The sequence below is a fragment of the Monomorium pharaonis genome, chromosome 9, assembly GCF_013373865.1.
Source record: "Monomorium pharaonis isolate MP-MQ-018 chromosome 9, ASM1337386v2, whole genome shotgun sequence".
NCBI lineage: Eukaryota > Metazoa > Arthropoda > Insecta > Hymenoptera > Formicidae > Monomorium > Monomorium pharaonis.
The window spans coordinates 6,179,772-6,200,298 of NC_050475.1; the positions used below are offsets into that span (position 1 = coordinate 6,179,772).

Consider the following 20,527-nt stretch of genomic DNA (forward strand, 5'->3'; position numbering starts at 1 on the left):
AAAAAGATAAAATAATCTAAATAAAAAGATATATTATAATGCAATAAACAAGTAAAAATAATAAATCAGTATAAGTATGCGCCATGTATATCAGAGTTGTGGACGTGTGAATTTAACACTACATTCTTAGCCAATTTTGATCGTATTATTTATTGTATTCCGAACTATGGTACGATTTGTTTCCGCATGAAAATTGTCGGTTTCATTAATCTTTAGAATATGCCATTAAAATATTGTATGTTAGGGAACGCCTCATATAAATCTATCTTAAGCATTACGGGACAGCCAGGAATATGCGCGAAACATTCCAGTATGATTCATGAGAGTGATATTGCAACGTTACAGCTATCTGTTATTCTATCCGTTTGAATAGACGTATACTATGCTTGATGTAACGTTCAACTGACACCGACACGAAAATAATAGACAGTTTAAACGATTGTAAATTAAACAGGTATTAGAAACATATAAATTCACGAAATAATTTGACTGTAAAACGTTGTATTTTACTTATCAAAAATTTGCCCAAAAGATATAACAATAAGTTATATTAACTTAGATGTAACATTAACAAATATATTAAAGACTTATTTCCCTTAGGTTATTTATATTCATTTATATTTACTTATTTATATTCACGAATGAAACTTTAATTTTTCAATTTTAAACTTGTTTTACTTTATTCAATTCTAACTTACGGTCCGTAAGTTACGGATAAAGTAAATAAAGAATATAAATTTCAGAAATCGAGCAATAAATATATTATTTAAACTTAAGTAATTAAAATTTACATATTATTAAATGTCAAAGAAATATAATTCTACGAGACATTTATTTATTCAGTATATGCGCGAATAAATATTCATTGAAACAAATGATAAAAACGTTGTCTTCACGTTTAGGAAAAAAATTCTATAATAATTCATTTTTAATGAAATATAACGACTTTAAATATTTTATGAGCTATACTTAAAATGTGGCGTTGCATAAAAATATCGTTAACTCGAAAATTTGCATATCCATTAAAAAGAATTGTATCCAATTCTCCAGGATAACAAGGACAAAGAAGAAAAATGTTACATGTACAATAACAAATGTACAACCAGAAATGTACAATTAAGAATTATAAATTACTTTGTAAAAACTGAAAAAATATTGCAGAATGTAAAATTGTTTTTCAATGTTGTTCTTTACTTTTCTATCTGTGATGTAGCAGCAAAACGGAATACATCATTGAATTCTTTATTGTTATCAACGGAATTATATATCAATTTAACATTGTTCGTATATCCGAACATTCAATGAGCAGATATTCACGCTGTCAGTGAATTTGTTACAAGCGTAAGTTCACATTAGACATTCGTAAATTATGTTCTACCGCAATTTGATTGCATATCGCGTTAAAATATGGATATTATCGATACGGGCGTAATACGCGTCAATGCATTTCATCTGTTTGAGACGTAAATTCAGAGTTGTTGCATTTAATCGTATTTTCTTCGCGTGAAATATTACTACTAATTTGTTTCGACGAGTCGGCGGATTATTATTTCATCACGCGCATTGTAGCCGTGACGCCATCAAACTGTGAATTTCTCGTTGGTTCTTGCTACGTGATCGATTTGCAAGTTTCATTAGTTCGTCCCCGGCCCTTCATTTGTTTACGATACGTGCCCGCCTCGGTCGCCGGAAACGAGTCGTTTGTTACAATGTATTTTCGCTTTTCGACCATCCAGGGAGATCGCAGGCTATTCGATAGAAACATCTCGCAGAATCGCAATATGCACGGAACGTGTTATGCATACACGCAAACAGGAAGAGAAAATCGCGGTGGTCCACTCCATCGCGTTGGAAGCGTCAACTCGCCGGATTTATCATGTTTCTACTTATACAGAGATTAACTTCGCATGAATAATCCCAAAATAGAGACGTACAAATCGAAAAAAGATGTGTGCATCTACAATTGTCAAGTTATCAATTATTCGAGTATTATAAGAGAATATATTTTTACGTTATAAGTACTTTATATTTTTTATAAAATAACATTTTCACGTCTATAAAATATAGGAAAATTCTAACGCCAAGAAGTAAAGAAGATGTTAATATTATAATATGTTACTTTCCACAGCTTTCTCACTTCTATCTCAAATTATACATTTAATTACTAAGTGCTTTTTTAATTAGATTTAATTTTAGCAATTTTCATTTTTTATGTCATTTAATACACTTTGTACACATAACTGAATAAAAATATCTTGTGCATTTCTTTTCTTTGAAATACAAATATCTAACCAAATAGCAATCTTCTTTGTAAAAAAAAATTGAGAAACAGACGTGCCAGCCTGAATTCATATGTTCTTTATCCAGCAAAACTCCTATTGTGCATAGAATGATAATTTGCTGTATGTGTGTAATTTTTATTTTGTTTTGTTTATAATTAATTCTCATTTGTATTAAATTCACAACTATTAAAAAAATATTAAAATTAAGCAATAATTTTAAGCCAAAATGCAAAAACCATGGCTATCATATTTGTATTAAATGTTAAATAATATTCCAAAATGTTTCTTATAATTGGTTTAAAGTTTTTGTAATGCAATATTAATAAAAAATGCGTTATTTAAAATATAAATGCAATAGACGTTTAATTTTAAACCATTCGTGCATATTAAAATACATCTTTTTTAGCTTACTAAATAACTCAACTTTTTGAACAGTATTTAAATTATTTTCTTTTTTATAATTTGAAAATATCAACTTTAAGGCATAAAAATATTTTTCTTTAAGTCACTTTAAGTTTCAAATTTTATAGTTATTCAACAATATAAATTATTATTACCAATATTATAGTAATAATTACAATAAAAATAATATTCCTAACTATAATTATTTACTATGCAATTATAGTCGTAAATATCATATATTTTTCTATCAATGTACGCTATTCTTTTTAGTTAGTTACTACTGTACTTTCTAAAGATACTAAAGCATATTTGTAAGAATTACGAAAAAATATTTTTATATTTATGAAAGTAATAAATATTAACTCAAACACGAATAATCCTTATGCACAAAGAAAATGATATAAAAACAACATATGTACAGAGCATTAAGATATTTATACAAATAAATTAAAGAGATACTTCTAAATCTAAAATATTATTTATATCAAATTATAAAAACTTCATTGCTAAATAAATAAATTATTAGATCATTTTCAAATCATTTTCAAATTATATCATGTTCCAAAAAAATAGTTTAAAACCCTAAAATAATAAAATTTAGCATTTCTTTTTAACGATAAAGATACGTTCTCTTTGTATTATAATAAACACAAAACTAAATTTAATACAGTTTATCCATTGTATTAAATAAATTACCTACACTTCAAAATATACCTTTGCGTTAAACGTTTTGAAAGAGCTCTCTCTTAAATATATTATTCGAAAATGTGTCAGGGAAAAACTTTATGATAAAGCGATACAAAATGAAACGCGCGATTGTAAATTTCGCGCAATTTGTCCGATATTTAGCAGACCGTGCCTCGATTAAATTGACGCAATTTACAATGAAAAAACGTGTCAGCACGCAGACATTTCGAGTGCGGAATTATTTTTATGTTTGCATGACCGAGGGGAGAGCGGGGGAGAGGAAGAATAGAACAGAAGCTCGCTACTTCGGTTTCCGCTTTGACTCAGCGCCCGACTCTTTGTATCTTTCCTCACAGTCACGCTCGGTGTTAAAAAAAAGATGATTCAAAAATTTAACAGCGCGAAATATTCAAAGCACGAGAAAAGAATTTCATCAGCGTATGTCCGCGAAAATCTGTACAAACAGAATACTTTATATCGCGGTGATTTAAATAATTTACTTGTCTTTACTAATGTTGCTTTCTTAATGTTCCGTCCATGAAGAAACATCGTTACTAGTTGTAACCTAGTTTCATCGTGTCACTTTTTGCGTTCATTAGTCACCGAGACGCATCTGCGCATGTACAGCATAAGAAGAATTCATTGTCAGAACGCGTAATTATTCACGTCATTCGACACGTATCGCTCTCCTACATTCGCATAACTTGCCAACTCGCTTGTTGCACAAAATAATAATCTAATATTATTTTGCATACTTAATTTGCTATTTGTATTAATAAAGATATTATTAATTATAAAGTTTCAATGAAAAATCACATTAATTATCTTGATTCTCTTTTGTCTTAATTGTACTATTCACAGACGCGATGATGTCTCGCGCTAAGCATATTTCATTGATTTGATCTTTAATGTTTTAAGGATTTTTACAGAGATAAAAAATAAAAGAAAAAGATGAAAATAAGACCGGTTTAGCCCTCCTCCCAATTTCCATTAAAATTTTCCTTTATTCTCTGATATCCTTAATAAATAAAAAATATAATATATATTTGACATATATAAGGTTCCATTTATAACTGTTAAAGTTTTTGATATTGATATAAGCTATTGATTAAAAAAATGAGCAATTGTTTAAAACAATAGACTTCAAAACATCGATTAAAATCTTTTTTTCAATCAACAGTTCATATCAATCCGCCAAAAGCTTTTAATTATATAAATAAAACTTTATTCAAATATATATGTATTATATTTTTTGTGTTTATTGAAATCATTCAAGTTTATTAAGACTTTCAAAAAATAAAAAAAATAGTTTAATGGAAGTTCGAGAGAAAGCTTAAAAACCTTGATGTTTTTCTTTCATAAATTTATAAATACATAACCCAAATAAAATAAAAACTATAAAATTTTTAAGTTTTAATAAAACTTAAAAATGCACAGTATTTCAAATTATTGATTGTTAAAAACTAATCAGGATTAATTTTGTCCAATTTATGCTACAAAAAAACTTTAAAATAAATTATCGCGAAATTCATATAATTCACACGCAATGCAACCGAGAATAATTTTCGTATATGTGGAATAACTAATCTATTCACAGGAGAACTAACTACAAGTATGTTTTGAAAACAGTAGAATCACGATTTATATTTTACAAGGGTTTTTCAAAGATAGCAAATACGCGAGTGATCGATGTCAGTTCAATGCGCCAGGGAGGCTTAGTCATTAGTCATCCGCGCCCCTTTTGCGTAACCCACAATTAATTATTATCCTGATAAATGTCACATGCTACGTGTTTCGACAATAAATCGTTAGAGCGATGATGCGCAGCGCACTATTGCTGAGGTGTATACCCAATCATGCAGGTATACCCAATCATGTAATTTGATGATCGGTTAATGCTTAAAGTTAACAGTCGATTGCACACGACGATCACATGCAATAGATGTTCAAAAATAAAGCATGAATTTCATAAATGTATAATATATTTTTATATTCATTGAGGTTTTTATTTACATTTATCCTACATATGTCAAGGGTCGAAAACATCTCAAAAGTTTTTTTTACCAGAAAGATAACAAAATTAAATTTGTATAAGAGAGAAAAATAAAAAGATTTTGCAAGCTCAATGTCTTTACTTATTAGACATATAAATGTCTATTTTGATAATTGAATCATCTAGCAAAATAGATTAAAAACTCTTTTCTAATATTATAAAAATTATACCTAAAATATATAGTCACCACACACATTAACTTTCTCTGATAACTGAATTTATTCTTAGGGCAAACTATTATTAAATAAAATATTGCTTTGTAATCCTAGAGAATATATATTTCTTAGGATAAAGCAAATTCTCCTTATTATGTTATTACAAATTTAGGCACAGTGGTTGATCGCTAAACTGCCTCTAGGCATAGGCAACTAGAACCCATATTTACATATGCAATCTGTACTTTGTTTTCATTCAGCGACTATTGTATATAGTCTGCTATCCTGCTTACATCTGCACGAAAATAAACAAGTCCCCTATCAACACCAGTCTAGTCTTCAAGTAAGTTCCCAGGGGACTATTCGAGAAACTTTGTTCTCGACCAACAACGTTTCCCAGGTGCATCACCGGGGACAAGAGTGCTCGAGACGTGCAGAAGAGAGAGAGAGAAACGAGAAACAATAATATTACTTGACAAGGAACAAGAAAAATTACGAGATAAAGAAAAGGTCTGCACGTCGTGGGACCGCAAAGGCGCAGAGATAATATTTACTCCTTACTACATCGAGAGTTAATGCAATGGCAAAATCGATATTTGTGCAAATTAGCTTATTGTTATGACATAAATTTTGAAGGGGGCTCGAAAGTTAAAAGTTTACGTAATGTCTCACGGCACCGTTCGCCATAAGAAAGTGGAGAGATGACCCAGTTAAATTATGAAAGAAAATTTTCGGTAAAGTTTGAACATCGTACGTGAGTATCTTACGTTCTTCGAAAATCCTATAAATTTACTAGCTTTACTTCGACTCCAACTCGCTCGCTTTCAATTTCGATTCAAGAGAAACAGAGATTATATCAACTAGATAATAAGCAACTTCGTAATCAATAGTTAGAATGTTAAAATCCTCTGGGGACTTCACTGAGAAGTTTCGTACTCCATGACTTTTCGATGCGCTACTCTCGGAGCGAAGGTACGGAAAAACGACGTCCGATACGATAGATGGGGAAACAGAACGATACATGACGGACGGCCGTGAGGACGTGTGAGGGATAATACACGTATATGATCGCACATTTGTGCGCAAACATCGATATCATCCGTGATGGATGTTTGAAGCCCCTTATGGAAAACAAGTTTTGACAACGGATTGCTTGTAGCACGTCATGTATAATTTCAAACTTAGAAAGTGCACTTTGATCTTGAGCATATCTTTTCGAGAAATTACAATATGTAATCAAACGATGCTATGTATAATTGCATGTAATCTTTAACAGGTAGCTCTTATTAATATGTAATAAAAGTTAGAAAATGTTATAATAATTATCAATATAATGTGTATATCTACTTCTTAGTCTTAAGACAACTTTCAAAACTTTGAACTTCCGTTTAAAATAAGAAATAAAAATGAGAATAAATTAATCGTAAAAATCATGAGATAACCAACGATGGAAAAAATTATGCATTTCAAGAACTGTTGGATACTTTTTTTAGCTGACTAATCTGTAAATGCTACAAAATTTGAGATGGATTTCTTTTATCTCTTTTAATGAAAATTTCTTAGGAAAATGCATTTTATTTTTTAAAGTTAAGCATTTTTGCGAATAAATTCTGAATTAAATTCCTGTTAAGGCAAAATTTAGTTAAAATAAGATTATGAAAGATTAAAAAAGAGGTTTCTTTCTGTCTTATCTTACTAAAAAATTTCATTACCTATTTAAATTCTTGAAACGAAATTAGCTTAAATAACATTATATTTTATTATCAAAAATGCTAAATAGCATAAGATAAATCGGCTTATTTAAATTATATTTAGATATAGGTGAATTAAAAAAAAATATTTTTTAAATTTCAAAGATTATATATCCATTTGTGGAATTTTCTCATATAAAAATATAACAGTAAAATTATAGTAGAAATACTGCATTACATTTCTATTGCGTTCTCAAAGGTAAACCTTTTTTTTTCTTAATCCTTTAATTACAATTTCTTTTAGTATAATAAATGTAACTAAAATAGTAAATACGTCGACAAATTCGATACGCGGCAATACTTTTTCTTTACCTCTGTTTATTCTTCACTTGAGAGATCAAAGGAAATATCCGAGTGTTTATTTTGAAGCAATCTCTGCTTTGTAAAATAAATTAATATTATGAAAAACAACAGATAGAAAACCTGATGTAAATCTTCAATTCTGTTCTAATGAGAGAGTGCCAGTGATAAACAAATCTTCAAGTAATACAAAACAATTTTGTCAATTTCAAAAATCTGTGGATTTTTTTCGGTCTGCTTTTGTTAATCAAGAAAAATCAAAGAAAATTAAAAAATGTCGATTGTTTAAACATTATTTAATTTATTAATTATCTTTAATAGTGATCGAAGTGTATGATTAGAAATTGTTAATATACTGTTATTATTATACATTTATATTCTCTTATTTCACTATTTCACGTTTATGTTTCTTTAGACTTCTCAAAACGAGATTAAAGGAAAATTTTTTATACGTGCTAAAAGATGGGAAAATAAAGCAGAGGAATACAAGTTTAAACGAGTTTTGCTCGTTGGCAAAACAAAACAAATAAATTTTACAATAATCATGTTAATTAAGTGGTTTGCGGATATTAATACACGAATACTTCTGTTTGCAGTGCGCGGTGCAGATGTCTGCAACAAATAAAAGAAAAGCAGACACACAGCGTTTAACCATGAGCTTAATTAAAATACGAATAAGCGATCTGTGATCCACGTAAAAGTGTGTGTACACACGTTTCGATTAAATTTGCATGCAAATATCCTGCTGCTTTAACGAAGTGAATTCAGCACATTGGATTTTTCCTTCGTGCATATTATAAACGAGCATCAGCAATTTTCTCCAGATTATCTGCATCATGATCGAAAAAAAACACAGAGTTCTTAGCGGTATAACCTGCTCAAATTATATAAGCATTGTGTGTGTCGTAAAAATTCGACCATAAATGCCCAATTAAGAAAACTGTCGAGATGGCAATTTTTTAATTAGAGAACATTAAAAATCAAAATTAGATTGTAAAATCTATCAAATGTAAATAAACAAGAAAATCTTATTTTTCCCTTTATATTTTCCATGTACTTCATTTCAATATAGAATTTTTATTTCATGCATACTTATCATACTATTTCATGCGAAAAATTGAAATTCTGGGAAATAATATCCGATCCAATTTTTGTCAGAGAAAAATTTAACTTCACAAAGGAATTTGCCAAGTCAACAGGAGGGGTTGTACAACAAGACGCCAAATATCCGGACGAGCTAGAGTAATAGACTTGTTATCGATTATTTACACACAAAATGCACAAGAAAAAATGAACACACACACAAGCGCAAAATATTAAGAAAGATATATATGTATACATATATATATATACATACATGTGTGTATTTTTTTTTCATCGCGATTATTAAAGATAGTCAATGTTTAAATAAGTAATGTCCAAATAATTGATATTCATATTTGGAACACTAAAATGCAATTTCCCCTAAAAGCAAAATATTAAGTATCTGCTGCGCAACCAGAAATTTAAGTTTTGACAAGCTTAACTCATCTTACAAAACATAATTTTTGCTTGTTCGAAGATATTTTTCAATCTCCAATAAAACCCGTAACGCAACACGTAAATTGTCAGTCTTACGTGCGCCAATCTAGCGATTTGCGTGCTCCTACAGTTTTGCAACAAATTTGATGCACGTAAAGCGACGGCTTTACGTGCCGTCGTCTTCAAGAAAAAAGAAAAAAGTAAAGGAAAGACAAAAAACGATCTACGTTATCTCGTACTCACCCGCGCCAACGCCACCGCCGGGAAGCTCTCCCACGCGAGCTGCGTCTCCTCGCCTGGATTCCCGTGACGCTGACCCGCGAAGATCCTCGCCGCCGTCAATGTACTCATCCCCATGCCGTCGCCGACGAAGAGGACGACGCCGCGCGCCACCCCGGCCGGGGGCGTCGTGCCGCTGACGCTGTTACTCGCTGCCTCCCTGATTCGCGTCTCGATCGCCCGCGTCGCCGCTTCATACCAGACCTCCCTCTCTGCGAACAAACAGGCCCGATATATATCACTGTGTACGAGCGATGTAATCGGATCGGCGACATCGTTACGATTGCGAGATGAAACATCACCATAGATCGTATGTAACGGGATTCGAATTACAGAAAAGACAGGTCAATAGTTCGTATTTACGCAGTCATTCTGTTTCTCTGATACGTAAACTGAAATTATATTCGTCGGGATATGATGTCGATTTAGTTCTTTTTCTTCCTCTCTATCTCTCTCACTTTCTTTTTTACCGTACTCTTTTTAATCCTCTATCATGATTGATTTTACTGCGCAAAAGCATGATAAAGTTCGCATGATAAAATTATATTGTTGATTAAAAATATATATTTGGTCTTTTTCGCAAAATGACACAATATTGGCTATTTAAAAATATTTAAATATTTAAAACTATATTAAAATAATGCACAGTAAATCCAAAGGTAAAAAATTAAAATCATTTTTGTTGTCATTTACTTTATAATTACTATAAAGCTAATTTATAATGTAGCTTTGAATTTGTCTTTTAACAAAAATTATTTATAGATATTCAAAAATATCAAATAGAAAATACAAAGTAACTAGTATATCTGTATTTAAAAACATATCCATTTAATATAGATGCTTTAATATAGATGCCATTTAATATAGAATTATATTTGATATGTATTCATTTAAGAGTGTCCCATTCCCAATTATTGTAGATACTAACAGAACAAAACAAAAAAACAATTTTAGACACTATTTATTCTCCTTTCCACTTATCGAAATGAGCAATGAAAATTTTATAAGCGTTATGTTTTCTTCAAATAAATTTCTTTTCTTATTGTTTCTTTTTCCACAGCAGAAGCAAACGAGAACTACGGGCAAATACTTGAGCTTAATATCGGATAAATTCTTAATTGTCCATTTGTCATTGGAGAAAAAACTCTACAAAAGAAACAAATAACATTTTTCTATTTTGCTAATTATGTACTAATATATAATACACATCTTACAAGAAACAAATATATAGTAGAATAAGAAAGTTTTCTCCACTTCTTAAAGTGGAGAAAGTAATAATAAAAAATAATTACGTTTTCCTAAACTACTTGATTTAGTAAATTGCAGAGTAATTTAAAATACTTGATATATTAATCGCTTAATGTAAGAAATAGTAATAACGGATTAAAGTAATCAACAAGAATTTCTATAAGAATTCTAAAAAAATTTACATCCATTTTTTGTATATCGAAAGAGTAAAACGTAGTGTACAGCATCTTAAGTGGAGTCGCGTGTCACACAAGTTTTAAGGCTAAACGATTTCGTTTGAAGCTCGACTGATGGCGCCGGAAGCAATAGGGTTTACCGAAAATGGCAATTTCTCCGAACTACGGCAAACGAAACCTTCCGTGCGGTTGCGGTTTCCCCGACTCCCATACAGCTATTCCCTGTTACGACTCGATAATGGATAAGTTGGACTATTCCAACATGATCTATAAACTGTCATAAAACCAACGCGATAACGGATTTTCAGAAACAGCGACCGAGTCGAAATGGGATGTGAGCGAGGCTACAGAATATATGAAAGCCGACTCTCGTCTTCAAATAACACAACGAGTCATATAAACATAGTTATCTTTGAGAATATTTTTCAGCTTTGCACGCGCGGTTACAATGTTCATCCGTACTTTTCCCCCGATTTTTCGTGTAATCTTGAGAACGATCGAAGATTTTGAATAAAACTCCTATCTACTTGCCCGTTTATCCACCCTACCGAGGAAGAATGAAAAATCAGCGCGAGCGGGTTTCGTCCGCTGAACTAAACCATCCGGGACTTAAGTCGGTACACGAAGCAAAAATTCTCCTGCAGCTACTATTCCAGCTAATTCATGGAAAATTCAAACCGTACGACCCTGGCAGCCCGCAGCGCGAAAATATACGCGAAGCGTTCTACTCGCGAATATTTTATCCGTCGACTTGCACTTCCGCTGATTCTTGCCGCGTGTCGTTAATTCGCGCATCACAAAAGTCTGATGGGTTTTCCGTGAGTAACAGTCTCGTGTTCAACGAGAAGAGAATATGGGGCGAGATATTCTCAGCGGAATATAGGAACCGTGCGATACAAACGCAACATCTCTATACATTTTGGATGTGATGAGCTCGCGTTTGCATATCTCAGCTGAACAATAAAAAAGAGTTCTTGAATTTTTAACTTTCTCATAAAGTATGATTAATGATGCTCCATACGACACAATCATTTTAACAATGTGTTATTGTTGACTGCGACCAGATCAATTAGAGAACAATTGGCAACCAGCGCAAGATAAAAGAATATTTATGTTTACCCGTGCTAACAAAATTTCAAATATTAATTTTCATATTTTTAATCATTTTACATTTTATCAATCGGAATTTGTGTCGATTTACCACATCAACCGATATCATTAAATATCTTATAATAACTCGCGATCGTATTTTACAAAACATATTCGCGGATCAAAAACATATAGAAATATATTTTTAATTGATGAGCACGGCAATTATTATTTAATAATGTTATTGCTGAATCTTTCAATTTTAAAATAATACAGGAAATAATAACAGAAACATACACACATAGATATAACTGAAACAAATTGTAAGAATAATATGTTGCTTTCAAATGTTTATTAAATATTTACTTTCTATATTTCAGACTCTTTGTATTTCAATATTAATAATTAATCAGAAATCTTGTTATGCAAATAATTTCAAAATAACTAAAAAGAGATAACTAGAGATTCAAATCTTTTATCGCTTGAGCCGACGATTACGTAAAATGCAATATCTGTGCGGTCATATTATCACATAGTCGCACAATCCCTCGATGTGTAAATATATATCCCCGATACTCGGATACCTATGCAATAATGATATGTAAAATCCTATTTAAATAGCTTTATCACGTTTTTGCGAGTATTACAGATGCAACGAACCAGGTTATAAGCGGTTATAAAGCCGTAACCAAATTATTATCAACACGATACCACCGCGTACAGAGAGAGAAACCGACAAGCTCCCAGCGACGTTTAAGTTTTATATCTTACGGTGGAATCCTTGCTAAGAGGATGTTAAATGGCGCCGGCCTTTGCGCGGCCGCAAAAACGCTACAGTAAAATTTCCACCTTAATAATTCGCGGCACATAAATGGATTACTTACACCAGTGCACTCGTGCGAAATACGATTGTTAAGTGCGTGAGCATAATAGTAAAGAAGACATTAGCAAAGCGGGATACTACCGGGAAAAACTGTTAAAAAACGGAAGGAAGACGCAAAGAAATGAAAGAAAGAGAACCATCAAAGGACTCCATCGGGAATCCTGAACAACTTTGAGGAAAGTGGGGGCTGCTTATCCCAAGAGCACTTTACATGAATAAGATAAAAAATTTTTAATAAAGATTTTCAATAATCACGTTGGATCGATTTTTTCGAACATAAATATTGAGAAAGCACTTTATGTATGTACAATAAAAATTTTTTTTCATTTCGATTATAACATTACGAAAGAAATAAAAGTAAAAAATTTGATCTAAATACTTTCCTGTAATCTTTTAGTATCTTCCGATAGTATAAAAATCAATTTTTTAATTTAATCAAGAACGGCTCTTCGTAACATTCTTTAGAAAAATTCGAGAAACTCGGATTTTTTACGACAATTCATAATGCACGATCAATTTTACAAAAAATTTGATTTTTTCCTTAGTCTATGAAACCAGAGCCAAAACTTAAGAAAACATAAAGTGGAACGTTCCTTTTAAAGGGCAAACTTCGCTAGACACTCTTAAAAGCGTCCTTTTTCCAGATCCTCTGTATAGTCTAAATTTTTTTATCGTGAAGAAAAATGGAAGGCAACTACGATAAAAATTATGAAAACTTCGACGTAGAATAAAGAGTAGGTCGCGCTAGCTAGAAGGTTACAGGGCGGGTTTCATTGGCAGTCACAACGCAGGCTTTATGATCAAACGAAAGTTGTTGTGAGTGCATAAGCACGCCTGCTGTTTCGAGATCCTTTGAAGATTCTGCAAAAACCTAATTTACACATGGCTAATTTTAATTGCATCGACAACTATGATGATATAAAGTTTTTTCGTTTTTTCTTGCAATACAAGTTCTTTTAAATACTTTATAAATTTCCACAGTAAAAGTCGTTTGACGAAATAGTAAATATTAAACATAAATGGAAAACGTTAAATCACAATTTATGTCACAGACATATATTTTTTAAAGAAATTATTAATAAAAAAGCTCTAAATTTTTTGCGCCGTCTGTTGCATAAATCGCCATATGTAAATCATAGTTTCATACATTTACAAATTTCATGAAATTTCACATCCTAAATTTTGAATATATAAATTACGCGTACAAATTACGTCATGATAACTTCTAATTCCCGTCTGCGCTTAAAATATGTGTGTGAGAGAATTATAAAATAAAAACTTTTAAATAAAAAATTTAAAAATAAAAAATTTTTTAAATAAAAAATTATTTTTGTAGCAAACAAAATTTGTTTTACAAAAATTGTATTATAAGAGATAATTTTATTTTAAATATATATGTATTGTATAAGAATATTTATAGTCGTAATCATATTCAATCACAAATATTTTGTTTAATTTGAAGAAGAACGATATATTTATATCATATATTTAATAAACATGTAAAACTCGATTGTTTCTGATTTAAAATGTTATTTCGAATATTAATTATTTCTAAAATATCGTACACATAATTTGCAATAATAAATATACGTTAAAACAACTTTTAAATCCATAATCGATTTGCATGCATTCCTGACATGAAGATATATAAATTATGAAAGTGTATATATGTATAGCTGATTGGACTCGTAATTAATATAAGCCGAGATCTGAAATCCCCATGAGACTTCAAGTTCCGCAAGTTTCATTTCAAATAGCTCCTAGCATCCTATTCGTTCTGCTGGGAGTAATTTACATATTATGTACGAAAATAGCATAATTGCATAGAAATATAATTTTCTTTAACTGTAGTTAATCTGAACATGACATACAAAGATTCTAATATTCAAAATAATAATAAAAAGAAATATTTTCTTTCAATAAACTGTGAGGTTTTAGTTAAAATTCGTTATATTTATAATGGTTTCAGCGATGTATCCAGAATCAGAGAGTTTAAGTGAACTTGATGTACTTTTCCTGACTCTGCAAACTGTCAGAAAAAAGCAGAAAAAAAAAATATCTTGTTTTCAGAACGGCATACCCGTCACAATTGGCAGGGAGCAGTATCCAACGATTTTCTTTTTTTGTTTTTTCATTTTGTTAGACGACTAAAAAATGGAATTGACTACATGCGATCGTTAAATGGCCGCACAACTGTTCGTGATATTTTCGTAGATGCACTCGTGAAATCGTAAACGTTGCTGTCGAAATACAAAGCGAGATGCGACTTGTACAGGTTTTTCCGATGACGAACGGATTCTGCAAATCTGCAACAATTCCGAATCGCGATTTTAATTTTCCATCGTTGTTACACGTATCATTTAAAATTGTATACAATGCAACCTACATGCAGCAACGCTCCCTCAGATTTATCGGCAGTACAGTCAACATCATTTTATTTACATAGTCGGGAAATCACGAAAATCACGGAAATCACGTTTGCGAAGGCAAAGATGAGATAAATTGTGCAAGAAAATGAATACATAACAGGAATTCACGAGATAGCGTGCGCTTCAATCCCGCGGATTCGTAATTAAGAGAAAACTATCGCGGAAGAATTAACGCGATAATGGAGGACTTTCGTATAATATCCCCTACGCGGTCGAGTTACTGCAATTACCGCTTACTCAGGTCACCGCTCATGATACGAACACAAGGAGAGCTTAACACGCCGGTGGTTAACCAAACGTTGCTGTCGTAGCTCGTATCTATTAATTATTCAGCCGTAACTTCTCGTTTATAGCAGAAATTAACTGTACAATTCATACACGGAGATATTAAGTATGCCTAATGTATGGCAATTATTATGCGAGAGTGCGAGCGCGGCGCCGAAATATGAAATTCCTCTGATGATTGAAATCGAAGGGACGTGTGGAGAGATAGAAATATTTATAGGATAAATACCCCGAGGACGTCTCCGGGGGAATTATGTCGCGTGTGCGATTTTGTATTATTATGCGGATGTCCTGTATGGTGACGATAATGCTGGGACTCAAGCTTTTCACGTCGAAAATTCGATATAAAAAGTTTGCATCTCAGCCAGTGGCTACAAATCACTTGGCGAATAGGATATATCAAAGTTCATACATTTTATACATCACGTTTATGCATATAGAATGAATAATAGAAATAAATACTTTTCTTGAAATTCAATGTATAAAAATTTATTGTGCATATATGCCTTTTATATAAAATTTTATTTATTTAATAAAGTGTTGAATACGATGAGATAAAGGTACTTAAAAGCTTATCTGTGGGATATAATGTTTATTTCGCCAAAATTTTTTAATTAAATAAAAACGGCGAAAATAAAATTTTATTGCCTAGCAAATAAACCATCTAGCTAAGAAAAAGAAGATATTTTTCGTCAAATTCCGTCATCAAATTTTTTTACAACCAGTAAACAAAGAAAACGACACAAGTAACATATCTGCATTTAGAATTTTTTTTCAATATAATTTTGCCTTCTCTCGCAGCTTTGCACGCACATGCACGTTATTTCTGGAAAGAAAAAGTAACAAGAAAACCATATTCTTTGGTGTAGCAAAATCAAAATAGCTGCACTGAGAAAAAAAGTAATTGATTCAACAAAACGTTTAGTTGCGGGCTGCAACAAAAGATATACTTAAAATAATGATATTTGCTGTTAATGCAAGTGCAATAACGTTAATTGGGCTATGTATTTATTTAGCAATACCATATATTGTTGTATTGAATATATCTTTTGTTGGCAGCCCGCAATTAAAAAATTTTATTGAACCAATTACTTTTTTCTCAGTGTGCGTACAAAGGCATTCGGAAAAATTGAAGGATGGGAAAATTAAATATTTACAAAAACGATCGACCAGGTTCATAATAAACTTTCCTGCGGCGACAACAAAAAGCCACGGGAACCTTTTAACTTGCCGCATCTGCGATGCAGATGTCCGCACTGACTGAGGGAAAAGTTGCGGGTAACCACACAGATTTTCGCACGCCGTACCTTTTAACGGGGGCCGACGTCTCACTTCCTATTAGATGCAGCGACGTGGCGCTGCCATTTACAATGCAGAGCGTGCCGATGACTGGCCGCGTCTTTTAAAGGGCACGCGTACATTCGGCCTCACTTTTTAACGACCATTACCATTTTTCCGCTTGAACGCATTCAGCGAATAAAGTACGAGCCATCGGGTCGCGATTATAAACGCGAACTCGCACGATATAAATTCGAGACGGATCGAGTTCGGCCTCAGGATATTCCCTCTGTAGTGTGACACGATCAATTTGAGAAAGGATCACACGTCAAAGGCTTGCAGTGAGAATATCGAAGGATCTCGCGCGCTGCGTGAGAGCTAGATTACTTTGCACGTTGATTGCAAATGCCTTCGCCGCCAGTGGGCGGGTTAATTGCCTTAGTCCTGGTTGAAAGGCGATATTTTTTCATAAAGTTGCATGCTCCATATATTTCGCAGTACAATTATACGGCAGATCATAAAAACAGCATGCGACTTCGCAAAAAAGAGTTCGCGAAAAAAACTTGATTTTTATAACAGAGGGAATAAATTTATGTTTTGTTTTTGTAAATAAAATTCAGGATTAGATATATATTTGCAGAATGTTTTATATTCTGTATTATTTAGCGTATCTCGAAAAGATCACTAGCCTATGTGAAATATTTCAAGTTTTCTGCACTTATTTACATCAATAAATTCTTTAGAGTTAGCAATTTAGAGTTGACTTTTCTTGAAGGAAAATTTGATCGCGTCCCATTTCTCTTCACAACTTTTTAATATTCGGGATTAAATATCTTTCTAATTTTTACATAAAATTCTGATAAAATAAGATTAAAAAATTTACATTTAAAATTAAATGAGATATTATATAAACCTTAATTTAAGCACTCAAATGATCAAATAAAGACTTGAACTTCATTATATATTAAACGTATGTGTCAATCAATTTGTAATTCTAAAACTCATTTTATAGATGGTCTATAATTTGCATTAAATTCTAAAATATTATTCTATTTGTAATTTATATACCGTATATATACGGCCGTATAATCTTTGCATTTTAACACTTTGATGATCATTTGACGTATACGTGACTTTGTTGTCAGCGGTTGTCGATTGACGTCATGTAAACGTGATTTTGCCCATGTAATCTTTGTTTATTCTAAATCCACATAACACAAATTTCAACTATTTGTTTCAATTATTTTGGTTTCATTTTCTTTTTACTAATAAAAAATTAATAAAATTATATTCTACAATTTAAATAATAATAATTTCATTTGCACTAAGAGAAAAGATTGCTGGATTCAAATAAATGTTATTAGTAACTACTATTCAAATAACTATTTTATCTTGAACTAGTAATATTTATTTGTTTGATGCAAATAAGTGTAATTTGAATACTGATAACATATTTAAATAAAGTAATTTTTTCTATCAGTGTGCAAAAGATGTCGGCAATAAGTATTAGTATTCACGTGAAATATGTGGCTCCCCATCAAAGTGTTAATATATATTTCATTTATCTTTGTAACCTCATTTTATATGACAAATAATTTTTATATGTACTGCACATAAAATTATAAATAAATTTTATTTTTGCTTTCTGACAGAAATAGTACGTTATAGTACGTAAATAGCAATTAAAGCTTTAGCCATCAAATAAAGACAAAAATATAAATAACCATTATGTCCTTTAACTCTTTGTATTTTTGGAATATTTAGCGGAAAATGCATACGAATAAACTGTCTATTGCATGCAACTGCTGTAGGTCACCCATTTTTTAAAAGATCTTTTTAAATTATTAATAATTTATAAAATAAAATAGTTATACGTTTTTTAAATAAATAAATTTAAGCCTTCTTCGAAATATTCCTTATTAATATGATTTTTCACACAGTAGTGTGAAACTCAAAAGTATAAAAATATAATTAAAAAAAATAATTTTCTTATGAAATTCTTTAGAGACATTTTCTTATTGGTTATTTAATTAAACAGATTTTAATAACATTAATCATTAACTTTAAAATAAATTATCCTTGTGCATACTTATAAATGCAGACCTGAAATAAATTATTGATATTTTTAACATTAATTGTAAATATATTTTCTTTCGTGAATTGTGTCCAAAAACAAATCTAAATATTGGTCCAACTGTCCAAGCTATGCAAGAACAAACATTCGATTTATCCATTAGTTCAGTAACAGAAATGCAGTTACATTTAAATCCGTACATTTCATACTGTGAAATATCTGCGCCCTTTTCCTAGTTGTAACATACGTGAAAAAGGATATTTATAATCGCAGGACACCATCGCGAAACAGAATAAAGGTGCAACGATAAAGTTTTTCGGTTTACTCGAGGGATTGTATTTCTTATGCACCGTGTCGGTGAACATGCAAGCATTTTTCATACGCATGAATAATCATCGGTATGAATAAAAATGAGGGTAAAGCCCATTCAGAAAATATAAAGTTTTAACTCGATTTATTTATTAACACAATGAATAGATTTACACCTTAATCCTAAGTACGTTGTAGTAAAATTTTCCACTTTTCGCCATCAAACATCGTAGAAGTTAAATATGAAATTACAGTAACTGTAGCAAATTTCCAAAGCAAATATATTCATAGAATTAAAAAGCAAAAAGTTATTAATATATACGAATTATATTTTTAAAAATTTTAATATAATTATATACATATATGTAAACAATTTTTAAAACTTAAACAAGGAAGAATTAATATATAAAACTATAAAAAGTATATTTTTTAAGCATAAGACGTCTATTTTTGTTTATTTCACTCATTTTATGAAGCTATTTCCAAAAATTGAACTTTAAGACATTAGTAACAGTAGCGTAGCAGATCATTCATTTACAGCCTACTTTTTGTCTTATCAATATCTACTTTGTGAAATGTTTAAATCACACCGTTGTTACTGAAATTGTATCAATTAAATTTAAGCTTGATACTTGAAAAATTCACTTTTCTTGGCAATGTCGAAGGATCAAATGGCAGCTACTGTGCGATAACGTTTACTATTGCCGATCCTCTCGCACGGTGCCGATAAACTCGGTGAGAATAAATTTCAAAGTTCGCAGAAACTTCGCACGGCCACAAAGTTTTATGAAGGTTGTAACGACGTTGCGGCTGCTCGGATGTAGAACGAGAAATAGAAAGGTATAGTTTAACAGCTAAAGAAGAATATAGGGAAGGAGAAAGGGAGAAACATACATAGATATAGCAAGAAAGTAAGACAGAGAAAGAAAGAAAAGAAAAGAAGGAAAAGCAGAAATGAAATAGGAAAAGCCGGAAACAAGAGAAGAATAATATAAAGATAGATACAGACATAAATACATATACGAGATGAAGACAATTAAGCGAAGTTAAAATTGTACTCTAGCAGTTAGGCAATTTGTACAAATGAAAGAAATTAACTAATAATCTTGGCCACTTTAACCTGTTGTGTAAAAAACAAGAAACAAAAATTCAACCAAGATTTACCAAATCTATTCAATATACCAAATCCGTACAAAATAAAATCTGTATCGAATCGGAAAAGTTAAAAGAAGTAGTTCTATTACGAACACTCACATTCCATAAGTTTATTCTAATCATTCTATAATGCGTCATTTTCAATTTTAATTTCTTATAAAGTGTCAATTT

The 20,527-nt window shown here is 31.1% G+C and overlaps 1 protein-coding gene across 4 annotated transcripts in view; it reads right to left on the reverse strand.

The window, feature by feature from the left end:
* Positions 1 to 20,527, reverse strand: part of LOC105832228 (alkaline phosphatase) — a 216,083-nt gene that overhangs the window by 172,191 nt on the left and 23,365 nt on the right. For 3 of the 4 annotated variants that reach the window (XM_028193493.2, XM_036291922.1, XM_012672983.3), the window contains one exon: positions 9,395 to 9,642. In XM_028193493.2, the coding sequence (XP_028049294.1) occupies positions 9,395 to 9,642 (248 nt within the window). Of the gene's footprint in view, positions 1 to 9,394; positions 9,643 to 9,900; positions 9,909 to 11,573; positions 11,579 to 12,649; positions 12,655 to 20,527 lie in introns of those variants that run through there. The other variant, XM_036291923.1, reaches the window with a different exon arrangement.